The sequence below is a fragment of the Labeo rohita genome, chromosome 22 (genome assembly GCF_022985175.1).
Source record: "Labeo rohita strain BAU-BD-2019 chromosome 22, IGBB_LRoh.1.0, whole genome shotgun sequence".
Taxonomy (NCBI): Eukaryota; Metazoa; Chordata; class Actinopteri; order Cypriniformes; family Cyprinidae; genus Labeo; species Labeo rohita.
This window is the reverse complement of record NC_066890.1, coordinates 23,799,021-23,812,340: the sequence shown is the minus strand read 5'-3', so window position 1 is coordinate 23,812,340 and position 13,320 is coordinate 23,799,021. Positions and strand designations below refer to the sequence as shown.

The 13,320-nt window shown below is 36.6% G+C and overlaps 1 protein-coding gene across 1 annotated transcript; it reads right to left on the bottom strand.

Moving 5' to 3' along the window:
- Positions 1-3,694: 3,694 nt before the first annotated feature.
- Positions 3,695-12,169, bottom strand: LOC127153879 (butyrophilin-like protein 10). Its single transcript, XM_051095150.1, has 4 exons — positions 12,032-12,169; positions 10,011-10,054; positions 4,794-5,120; positions 3,695-4,617 (listed from the first exon to the last, which is right to left on the bottom strand). The coding sequence occupies exons 1-4, from the start codon at positions 12,040-12,042 to the stop codon at positions 4,376-4,378; spliced, it is 624 nt and encodes a 207-aa protein (XP_050951107.1). The 5' UTR covers positions 12,043-12,169; the 3' UTR covers positions 3,695-4,375.
- Positions 12,170-13,320: the final 1,151 nt, after the last annotated feature.

Here is a 13,320-nt window from a genome sequence, read left to right as displayed (position 1 = left end):
CTACATAAAGAGTTGAAGTGGGTTCTCAAGGTCCATATGAAATGAAAACAGCATTTTATTATTTTTGTATTATATTGTATTTATTGTGTTTATGTTTGTGAATTGTGTTTGTAAAGAGTGTGTAGAGTGTAAACATACTGTCATGCAAGATAAATTTCAGACTTAAATAGTTTGACAATAAAGTTATATCTGTATCTATCTATCTATAGCAGGAGACGATATTGGCCAGATTGTGGCCTCAAGCAGGCACTGCTCGTCTCCTGTTGGCAGGCACATGCATCCTTGGCTAAAACTGGGGTCTCAAGTTCTATTGCGTTCAGTGGAATTTATGATCATAGTCAGCTAACGATGCTTTTGGGAAACACACCCTGGAATGATTGATGGTAGAGCAGTGTGATTATAGATAACTAACACCAAATCCAAAATCTAGAACACTTTTTGTTGCTTGAAATAAACGTTAAATGAAATAAAATATATGAAAAAAAAAACTTTAACTTATTTCAGCTAGTTTCCAAGGAAACAATTATCATTTTCATTCATTTTAACTTTCATTCAATTTAACTTTAAATTTATGACTTATGAAAACGCCCACGGGTTAGTGATGTAGCCATTTTGTTGTTATGTAGCATATTACACTATACAGTAGGTTGACAGACTTTTAGCTTTACATCCTCTAGAGGGCAGCAGAGAATATGACACTTTGGTCACATTTTGGTTCCAAACATCTGACATGCTGTACATGTGTTTGCCCACATTTTGTCATTTCTTCTTTGTAGAAAAGTAGTATATCTATTTTAAATTTTTCTTATAATATATAATGTACAATATACAAATCTTCAGTTTGGAGATTACAGAGTCATTTAGATATATGGGCAATGGTTGTTTGATGCAGTTATATTCAAATTTATAATTAACAGAAAAAGAATACTGCCTTTTTCATAACTGTAGTTTCATTACTACATTTCTCATGTAAATATTTATTATTTTTCCATGTAACATAAATATGAAGCTGGACCACAAAACCAGTTTTAAGTCGCTGGGGTATATTTGTAGCAATAGCCAAAAATACATAGTATGGGTCAAAATGATATGGCAAAAATCATTAGGATATTAAGTAAAGATCATGTTCTATGAAGATATTTTGTAAAATTCCTACTGTAAATATATGAAAACTTAATTTTTGATACGTAATATACATTGTTAAGAACTTTATTTGGACAAATTGAAAGGCAATTTTCTCAATATTTTGATTTGTTTGCACCCCCAGATTCCAGGTTTTAAAATAGTTGTATCTCGACATATCCTGTTGTCCTATCCTAACAAACCATACATCGATGGACAGCTTTTTTATTCAGCTTTTAAATGATGTATAAATCTCAATTTTGAAAAATTTACCCTTATGACTGGTTTTGTGATCCAGGGCCACAAATAAACACTAGTTGATTGTTTAGATAATACTCTGAAAATCAACATAGCAAAGATGCCAAACAAGCCAAACTAGAGCTTTAGAAGGCAAAGTTCTACCACTGATAATTTATTAATTTAATTTTATAAATGTTTTCATATTTTATATATAAGTCTGAATCCGGATTTTATGGCCAATTCCAACTGTACCTTTACCATTTAACAGGGTCTGCATTTTTTATTATTTCATATTATCCTGAGCTGCACTTATATTAGTATGATTTACACCACAAAAATGGTCATAATGTAGAAATAAAAGACCATTTCAACCCTGAATTCAGCCCTCTGATTTGAATGCTCTGTTGGAAGAGGTGTGTCTGCTGTGAGACTTCAATGGAAATGCCTGTTGCTATGATTGACTCTTGAGCGCATGACAAAAAAACAAACAAAAAAAAAAAAACAAAAAAACACACATCTGACTGCACACAATGAATGAACATGGTAACTTGCATGTTGTGGTATTACCGTCAGGTCAATGTCTTACAGTAATCTCACAGTATCTTATCTTACAGTCTGTGCAAAGCCTGCACCAAAACTGTGACTGATATCCCAATATACAGTGCCCTCCACTAATATTGGCACCCTTGGTAAATACGAGCAAAGACGGCTATGAAAATAAATCTGCTTTGTTTATCTTTATGATCTTACATTCAAAAAATTCACAAAATGCTAACCTTTCATTGAAGTAAAACAATTAAAAGTGGGGGGGGAAACTTACGTTATGAAATAAATGTTTTTCTCATATGCATGTTGGGCACAATTATTGGCAACCTTAGAAATTATAATGAGTAAAATATCTCTGAAGTATATTCCCATTCATATTTGCATTTATTTAGCACACTAGAATGACTAGGAGTATGATATTGTCCAACAATAACTTCCTGTTTCACAGGATTATAAATATGAGGAGCACAAAGGCCAAATTTCCTTCATCATCCATCACAAGGAATAAAACCAAATAATATAGTTCTGATGTGCAGAACAAGATTGTTGAGCTTCACAAAATAGAAAATGGCTGTAAGAAAAGAGCTAAAGTATTGAAAATCCCAATTTCCATCATTAGGACAATAATTAAGAATTCCAATCAACTAAAGATGTTACAAATCTGCTTGGAAAAGGACGTGTGTCTATATCGTCCTAATGCATGGTGAGGAGGAGAGTTTAAGTGTCCAAAGACTCTCCAAGGATCACAGTAGGAGAATTGCAGAGATTAGTTGAGTCTTGGGGCCAAAAGACTAAAAAAAAATTCAAACAGCCCCTACGTCACCACATGTTGTTCAGGAGGGTTTTAAGAAAAATCCTCCTTGCTTGTCCAAAAACAAACTCCAGCATATTCAGCTGTCAGACACAACTTGAATTTCAAACGGGACTGGCTTCTGTGGTCAGATGAAACTAAAAAAAAAGAGCTTCCTGGCAGCAAACACTCAAGATAGGTTTGGTACAAAAAGTACCCCATGCCCACAGTTAAATATACTGCTGGATCTTTAATGTTGTGGTCTTATTTTCCTGCCAAAAGTCCTGGACATCTTGTTCAGATACATGGCATCATGGATTCTAGCAAATACCAACAGATAAAAAATGTAAACCTGACTGCATCTGTTAGAAGTTCTATAATGAGCTGTGGCTGGATCTTCCATCAGGACAGTGATCCAAATCAAACATCAAAATCAACACAAAAATGTGTCACTGAGCATAAAATGAAGCTTCTGCCATGGCCGTCCCAGTTGCCTGACCTGAACCCTATAGAAAATACATGAGGTGAACTGAAGAGAAGAAGCACCAGCATGGAGCTGGGAAACTAAAGGATCTGAAGAGTTTCTGTATGAAGGAATAGTCTCTGATCTCTTGTCAGGTGTTCTCAAACTCTTCAGGCATTAAAGGAGAAAACTCAGAGCTGTCATCCTGAATAAAGGACGTTGCAATAATTGGGTGCCAATATTTGTGGTCAACATGAACTAAAGAAAAACATTTATTTCATAATAAGATTTTCCCCGATTTCCACAGTTTTACTTAAATGATAGGTTAGAATATTGTGAATTTTTTTTTTATTAAATATTAAAAAGATAAACAGATTTATTCTCACAGCCACCTTTGCTCATATTTACCAAGGGTGCCAATATTAGTGGAGGGCACTGTATTTCATTTCTCAATTTATGACCCCTTTAAAGAAATTCTTAGACCACAACCGAATACTTATTCTGAAATCAAATCTGTGTAATTAACAACATAGAACACTAATTTCATGAATTTTATTAGAAATGCATCAGACAAAACATGCTGAGATCCAAGTGTCTTGTATATTCTTAAGACACTAAAAACTTAAATTCTGAAATAGCTATAGACAAGATAAACTGGGTCTTGGTAGCAAAATAATAAGAGAAAACCTTTCATAAAACATTTCTATGAAAACCTGCAAATTTATTTTTAAGGCATTAACAATCACAGTCCTGCTTCAAAAACAGCTACTATTTAAAAATGTGAACTTTTCAACTGTATATTTAATAACTGTATAATTCAGACATTTGAAATGTTCAGACACTGATAGTAAAAAACCCCAATGTGCATTTTCGATTGTATTACACACATCAATTAAATCTCTTACACTGTATATTAACTTATACAGTTATTACCAGAAACCATGCAGGAAAAAATATTGGTAAATGACGTTTTCATTTTAACAAAAATAAAACTATAAAGAATACAAAATAGATTTAACATTAGCAAACACAATATTAAGCAAAGCACAATTGTGGTGCATAATTGTTAAGGCACAGTAACAGACTGACAGACTCATTCATTCATTCTTTAACTTAAGTATCCACAATTCAAGATTTCAGTTTTTTATAATAACAACAACAAAGTGCACATGGAAATAGTGTAACAGCAAAACGAAAGTAAAAAAGTGAACATTTTAAACCCCTTTTTCGATACTGTCATCACTAACTGTCTCGTCAGTCTTGACAGAAAAGAAGGAAATTCCTGACAGACAATCAGAAATTATTTTTCTCCTTAGACATATAATCAAACAGGCTACACTTAATGTACCTATTGCAATACAAACCCAGAGCACACACGTCCCCACATCTACTCCCGTTTGTTGTTCTCCCTCATCTTTTTGGTCATGTAACTTAATTCCATTTTCTGCTTTTGCTTCTGCAAAAAAAAAAAAAAAAAAAAAGATAATAAAACTGATAATAATTACAGACAATAGATTTATCTACAATGTATATACAACAAGCATTCAGACTGGAAAAACAGTGAACTTTTTTTTTATTAAAAACTATATTTATCATTAAAAACATATATATTTATCATTAATTTTTACACACCGTTGATGGACAGCAGTACAGTCTTTTCCTCAGATGAGTGTGATATGAGGCAGCTGAACTCTCCTGCATCAGCGTGAGTGAGATTGATGAGTTTAAGGGAGAAGTTTCCTCTCTCATACTCGTCACCGAAAAAAGGTACGGTTCTGTTCTTGTATTGCTGGTCCTGTTCGTCTAATAAATCTTTACCATTGATTATATCAAACACAATCTTGTCATTTGCATCTCTCCAATGCACATTAATGTCTTGCTTGAGAGGCCGTTCAGTTGAAGAACATGGCAAGATGACAAAACCACCAATAAAACCCTGTTCTGTGACCTGCAGACACACTGAAATGACAGAAACAGTAACTGTAAACAGTTTGGCATTTACACGTGACAAGATGTTCGTTTTTAACATCATGCCAGTTATTTGGACATTTTTATAAAAATGCAGAATTTATTTACAATACAAAATAAACAAACAAACAAACAAACAAATATATATATATATATATATATATATATATATTTATTTTTTTTTTTTTATTTTTTTTTTTTAAATGAATTAATCAACCCTCTACATAACTTCAGTAGTGCACAGAGCTAATGCCCAAGTGGCATCTCATTGGCTAGAACTCATGTATTTAATAATGTAATTAATATTAGAAAACCATGCAGCTTATCAGACCTTTACACATTTCATATTATTATTATTAATAGTAGTAGTAAATAGGGGTGGGCGATATGGCAAAAATATCATATCACAATGTTTTTCCAAAATATTACAATTCACGATTTTGTCATGTTAGTTTTACTATTTTCCAAGGTGTCTGAGCAGTACAGCCAAACTAACTTCCCTTTTTAAACAAAAACAAAAACAACAACAAAAAAAACCCAAAGTATAAAATAAAAAAGAATGGCAGATATTTAGGTCAAAGTAAGCGAAGATAAAAATCTTTGTCATTATTTTATCTTTGTTATTAAAAAAATAAGAATGAATACACATATTACAAATTAACATAATACAAATAAAATAAACAGAGCATTTTTTTTTTTTTTTTTAGGTACAGTAGGTGTATTTAGCAGTAGAAAATACACACATGGGTCCGCATGAATAGCCATTACATGTGGAGCACCAACCCAATACAAGTGTTCACGTGTGGCAACCTACCTTGTATTGGGTTCTAATATCAAGTTCCACTGCCGAACTTGGCTACATGAAATGTGCTAGAATGATGGAAGGAGTAGTTTAGGGTTCACCTGGGGAAACTTACTGGACTGAAGAAGCGTAATCACCCTAAGGTGAAAGCGCTATATCAAGCTCCACACCATACCAGTCTCTGGGAGCTTGCAATTAGGACTCCGGAAGATACTGGCTCCATTCGCAAATTAGAGAATCTGGGGAATGTGTTAGGTGTAGCCCAACCTGCAGCTCTACAGATGTCTGTTAGAGAGGCCTGTGACTCCCAGTGCAGGGTAGGCCTCTGGCCTGGAAGTCCGTTTGGATCGTGTCCACAACCAGTGGGAGATCCTATTCTGGGGACAACATTCCCCTTCTGCTGTCCACCAAACAAGACAAGAGCTGTTTAGAACGTCTGACCTCCGGTTACGTTCAGTATCATATTTAGGGTACGGACTGGGCAAAACAGACAGGTTGGTGTCCCCTTCTCGGGAAGGGATAGCTTGGGTACCTCGGGCACAGATTCAGGCCGGGTTTTCAAAACAATGCGAGAGTACACCGACCTGAATTCCAGGCACGGAACGTTGACGGAGAGGGTTTGAAGATTTCCCGCTTGTTAATAGAGATGAGCGCAGTCAGGGAAGCTGTCTCCATGGAGAGGGCACAGAAATCAACTGACCGAAGGGGCTCAACGGATCTTACTGTAGGCCAGAAGGACCACAGACAGATCAAGAAGGGATGTGGTGCAGCCTGGAAGGGTTCAACCTCTGGGCACCTCTAAGGAAACTGATAACAAATCATGCTCGCCCACCTATCTGCCTTCCACTAAGTCATGGTAGCTGCCACATGGATCTTGGGTGTAGAAGCAGAAAGGTGCCTATCGAGGCCTCCTTGTAGGAGGGATAGCACAGATTCGAAGCCGTGGGTTCTCCTCTTAAGAAGAACACCTGCGCCATGTCCAGGATGCACAGCTGCCTAGTGGAGGGGGCTCTGGCCTGCATAAAGGTGCTTACCACTGCAGGTGGAAAGTTTCTGGAGTCCTCTTGGTCGCGTCCAGGGACCATAGATGGAAGTTCCAAAGATCTGTGCGCGGTGCCAGATTGTGTCCTTCACCTGAGAAAGGAAGTTCTTTCTCAGAGGGATGTGCCAGGAAGGGATTGATGATAGGAGCACAAGCTCCGAGAATAAGGTTCTGTTGGGCCAAACAGGGCTACCAGAAGAATCTGTTCTGTATCCCTCCCCGACACTGCAGTGTCTGTGCAATAAGGCTCACTGAGGGAAAGGTGTGTTTGCGTATGCCACTCGGTCAGCTGTGTGCCAATGCATCTGTACTGAGGGGGGTCCTCGGTCAGGCCTTACCTAGGCAATGAGTGGATTCTGGTGAGGCGAACAGATCTACCTTTGCCTGGCTGAACCGACTCCAAATCAGCTGGACCGTCTGAAGGTGGAGCCTCCACTCACCTTGGAGCAAACTTGTCGCCCGGAATGTGAGTGGCACACAGAAGCTTGAGTCTGTGCTGGCTCCAGAGCAGGAGTTGTGACATGCAAAAGGAGCGTACACCACCTTGGTGGTTGATGTATGCCACAGTCGCCGTGTTGTCTGTGCAGACCAACACATGCTTGCCCTGAACTAAGGCTGAAACCTCTTCAAGGCCTGAAGTATTGTTAACTACTCCAGGCAATTGAATGCCAAAGCAGTGAAGGGCCTAGTCAGACCCCTGAGGCTGCATGCACATGGCGTTTGAGTGTGCCGTTAAACACTAAGCTCAGAATCGATTCCAAGAGAGAATCAATATGTATCCGTAATTGATCCATGAATCGCAATGCATCGACTTATCGTCACAGGCCTAGTTTCAAGTGGTTTCCCAAAATTCAACTGAAAATACAACTTTTAATGATTTCAGCCATCTCAATATTATTCAATCCCCTGAATGGAATCCCTCACAACAGCACAAATCTGCAAAATCGGTGTTGTTTCAAGCATACCTGATGTAACTAATCAAGGGCTTCAACAGTTGCACTGGGTGTGCTGGACCTAAAACACATGAAATAACTGAACTGGAGGGTTTTTTGAGTGTCAAATCACACAAATAAGCCACAGATGTTTTGAGATTCAGGGTACTATAGAGGGTATGCATGTGACTTCACCGTCAGCGGGAGTGGCTGTGGCTCCGCCCACTGAGTGGTAAAAAGACTGAGTGGCAGCATTAGTTTCAACGTGAATGCAGTGACATAACACACAAAACACCTCTAAAACCAGAATGAGCTTTGTGATGGACTGTACAAAGAGATTTGACAAGAAACCTGAGGTATGTTTTTTACAGATTTCTGAAAGTTACTGAAAAGAGAAGCAAATTAATTGCTGCAATTCAAAGAAACAAATGGTCTCCAAGCACCGAAACTGCAAATCCGTGTTATTTCATGTTAATATGTTAAATTGTGCAGTAAAATCATATTCTACATATTGTATTATAGTGTATTGTATTGACAGCTCATCAACTAAATGTTTACCATCTTAGATTCTGCATAACTGGATGTTTTTAAATAAACACTGACAAAAACTATGTTTTTCAGCTGGACGATATGACGACATATATAACATTGATATAAGTGATCACCGGGGTTTAGACCAACCTATTTTGTATTTACAAAATTAGTTCACAGGCAAATTTGATTATTTATTTTCCCCAGCACCAAAATCAGACACATATAAGTGTTAGAAAACACGATTCCTGGCTGCATCAATATCCATTGACCACTGGATATTTGTTAAGTTATTAGGATCATTATATCAAGTTCAGCAACCTTTAGTTTAAACTGATTATCGTTTGTTTTAGTCGTGCTTTCGCATCCTCCCTATTAAATCCATTCACGCTGAAAGCTCTTTTGCCACTCAGTCCGGCTGAGGGGCGTGTCCCGGCGGGATATTAACATCAATGCATACCCTCTATACCATGACGGTGGCTGAACAAACTGTGATTCGCTTCTTGCAAGAGAGTCAGCGCAATTCACTACCAAAGATAAAAAGATTGAACAATATGAAGAATTTAAACAGCAAGATGAAGCGATCTAACCATGAAAATGAAAAAACGTAAAGAAAACTCTGTGAGGTAACTGAAGCTTGGGCGTCATTGGACCTTCCAAAATGACAATGATCCCAAGCATACTTCAAATTACACCAAGACTTGGTTGGAGAAGAAGTCCTGAAAGATTCTATAGTGGCCATCAGTCACCTGACTTGAAGGCATAAGAAAAGGTGTGTTCGACATGAACTACGGCTACAGACGGCGGTCAGTGAGAGTAGCCGAAAGCAGTCGGGGGCGGAGTTGAAAACAGCCGTCAAGTCGGACACTTTCTGCTCCCGTTAGTGACGCTCTCGTGGTGTTTGCATGCTCTATCACAGATGAATTGAATTAGATACAATATTTTTCAAACACACAGACGTTTCAAAAGTGTTTTCATGAGCAACAGAAACACGTTTCATATACTGCTTAATATAGCGCCATCTGAACAAGAGTAATGTTCAACACAAACATATTCATAAAGTAATAAAGTGGGGTTATATATGCTTTTATCAGTGTTTTATGACAAATGTAACTCAATATAACATAGCGACTACAGTAAAAACACTTTTACTGTTCTAAAAGCACAGATTTGTCAGCATTTTTGGACTTCAGGATGTTAGAATAAACCCAAAACACACGTGATCGTTGTCAGGCGGTGAATCTGGTCAGTCGCGAAACAGCTGTGTCGTCATCAGAGCTCCTATAATCGCTCTGAAGAAACTGTGGCAGCTGAGTCAGTCGGCTGCTCTCGAATCGTTATCGCGGTACTTTGATGCCACATGTGACAGTCACGAGGCGTCGGCGCCATCTCAAGTCGGACAAAATTTCTAACCGGCATGTGCTGCTTCAAGTCAGAATTAGATCGAGCTGCACAGTGAACACACGTAAAATCTCTGTAGGGATTTAAAGAACACGGTTGCAGCATGTAAACCATACATACATACATACATACATAGAGGGTGTATCTGTTAAGTGTGTTGTTCATATACTCACCTTCATTTATCAGCACTGCAAATATAAAGATGAAGCACTGTGCACTGTAAAAACAGAAAAACAATCAATTCTTTTAATTTCCTGTAGCTTAACAAGTAGAGCATGACAATAGTATTAGGCTCTTAAAGAGCCTAAGAACCAATCAGCAGTCATCAAAACAAGGTGCATGCTGGGTACAAATCAACTGATATGACGTCACACTAATGTGTGTTGAAATAGCAGCAGCTTTTTGCCAGCAGTACAAACTAAATATATGATGGGAAATGCTGACTTTTGCAAGAAATTATAGTCTTACTCTCACATTCAGGCATTTGTCATCTCAAATGAGCTGAATGCAACAATTTCAGGGTAATTTTTCTCTCTGACCATAAAAGTCACTAAATTTCAAAACATTAACTGAATGACTATGTTCCTATTAATATAGTTTTAATTTAATCAAGTTTGAGATACATGCCTCAGAATTAGAGCAAAAAGTTAATATTGTCATGTTGATGATGCAGTTTTACCAGGCAACTTTGGGCACTGTCTCTCATCTGGTTGCTAGTTGACAGCAACACTGCTCAAAAAGTTGCCCTATGTATCATCCTTCTGATCACACCGCAAAAAGCATTGTTCTTCCTCATTATTTTTATTTTCCAGTGCAAACGTCTGAAGATTTTTAATCAAGATGCATTTAATTGAGAAGTGAAACAACTTAAGATAAGAAGTCTTATTTTCTTATCATAATAAAGTGCCTTTACAATTAAACTGAGAAGAAAACAAGAAAACAAGACTTCAACTCTCTTCTGCATCTCAAGTAAATATATCTTGACTGAAGAATGTAGAACAAGACAAAAACACATAGGAAGCCTAGTTTGAGATCGGTTTGAGATCCTTCATTTGTAGAATTAGGCTTTATAGATAGAATTATTAGATAGAATTATAGATAATTAGGCTTTTTAAAGACTCACAGAAAACACTGCTCAACAAGTAATGATTACTATATGTGACCCTGGACCACAAAGCCAGTCTTAAGTTGATGGGGTATATTTGTAACAATAGCCAAAAATACATTGTATGGGTCAAAATTATTGTTTTTTTTTTTTCTTTTATGCCAAAAATAATTAGGAAATTAAGTAAATATCATGTTCCGTGAAGATATTTTGTAAAAATCCTACTGTAAATATATCAATACTTAATTTTTGGATTAGTAATATTCATTATTAAGAACTTTATTTGGACAACTTTTAAGGCGATTTTCTCAATTCCATATATTAAAATCGTTGCATCTCGGCCAAATATTGTCTTAACAAACCATGCATCAATGGAAAGGTTATTTATTCAGCTTTTAAACGTATAAAAATTTTAGGGTCAAAAATGTAAGGGTCAGAGTTACACCTGGCTCAAAGATGTAACATCATAAAATTGACGAAGTTGTGTTTCAAGCCAAAATATCTAAAAAATCTTAAATCAAGAAGGATTTTCTACACAGCAAAAATTATTGTCTTGTTTTCAGAAAAAAAGACAGAACAAGCAAAATCTGCCAATGGGGTAAGCAAAATAACCTTATTTCAAGCAGAAAACAAGATTATTGACTTATTTTTTTCTGAAAAGAAGACAATAATTTTCGCTTCTTGATTTAAGAATTTTTAGATATTTTGGCTGGAAACAAGACAAAAAAAACTAAGTAAAAAAAAAAATTTTTTTTTTTTTTTTTGCAGTGTAACTGTACTGGGACACAAACACCACATGCTAATGCTAATGCTAACTGTTAATGTCGAAATCAAAACATATACAGTTATTTCCCGACACATACACATGTGAACAGTTCATTAATCAATCAATGTTTAATGTATTGACGAAGTCCAAACACTTTTAATTTTTTTGCTAATGCTAGTTTAAATAAAATAGCCGCGGACCAAAACAAAGGCCAAATACATTTTCGAGCACGCAAACTACATCAGGACTTTTTGAACAGATCTGAACTGGACAGTGCTCATAGTACAACGAGCTTTATGGAGAATCGTCAATCATTAACATACCTGACGCTCATGGTGTCTCAAAAATTAATAAATACTTCACACAATATTTCTTGTGACGCTCCTTACATTTCCGTGTTCAGGAGCGGATGTCGTCATCACCCGTCAGCAATTTTTGGTTTCCCAAAATCAATAAAATAAGTCCCCACTTTTCAAAAGAAGAACAAGAAGATAAAGAAAATCAAGATCTGCATCACGGTCGTCAAAAAAAAAAAAAAAAAAAAAAAAAAAAAAATTTGCCATCGCTCCCTCAGTACTATCAAAATACAGATACCAATACTGCAGTACCGGAGGCTGCAATTTCAGGACCGCATTTCTAGGACCTTTGTTTCTTTTAACCTTTCACCATCTTTTTACCTTATTTTTAAAGTCTGTATAAAATCAAAATTTACAATATTTATTTTATTAGCGCACATTGCTAGTTTTGAGGTGAACGGTGGATCTATGCAAATTAACCCACGGAAAAAAAAAAAAAAAAGTGTTTTAGTAAACTTTAATCAAAATCTGAGCATTTGCTTCCTCTCAGAAATGGCATTCATTCTCTGATGATGTCAGTTTGACGGAGTGGGATGTGGCTTGGTCAGAATATCCTTAACCACGCCCCGCCAAATGTTAGTTTGCTATGAGTGAGAAATGGAGAGGAGGAGTGTAAAAAATAAAACCTCGCCCTCTATTCAATATTCTGTTTCAGTTTGAAATAAAGCAGCAACTTCGGGTTCACTCAGACTTTAACGTAAGAGCTGGCGCGTCCGTTTTAAACTTGATTGTGCGTGACTTTCTGTGTCAGAAGTCTCCATTTATATTGTAAACTAGTATTTGTTTTTCAATAAATCAGATTTATTAATGCACTGAACACACTATTTATAGCGCAGTTGTTTTATTATGGTTTATTGTGGGTCACGATTAGACGCGAATTGCTGCAAATTAAGTTTTTCTTAACTTTTGAAAGCAATATCAGTTAAATGTAGGCCCATCCAACTGATCAACTTTTTCATTCATAAAAAACAAACAAACAAACAAACAATACATTTCACAGAATTACGCACATAAATGGGAACTATAGCCATCATTTTGGGCAATGAGTGGATTAAACACTTCAGGTCTTTGCGTTCATGAAATCATCAGATGTGTCTGTGATTGGCTACACTGCTCAACGCTGCAAATATGTTTCGCCAATATCAGACTCCTCGGGCCCTAAGCAGCCGCTTACCTCACTTAAATGTTAAAGGAGAAGTCCACTTCCACAACAAAAATGTACAGATAATTTACTCACCCCCTTGTCATCCAAGATG

Coding starts and splice junctions, on each gene's coding strand:
- LOC127153879 (XM_051095150.1), bottom strand. Junction 5,121..10,010: donor TGCAGTGCTGATAAATGAAG/GTGAGTATATGA, acceptor CTGTCATTTCAG/TGTGTCTGCAGGTCACAGAA. Junction 4,618..4,793: donor TGTACTGCTGTCCATCAACG/GTGTGTAAAAAT, acceptor TTTTTTTTGCAG/AAGCAAAAGCAGAAAATGGA.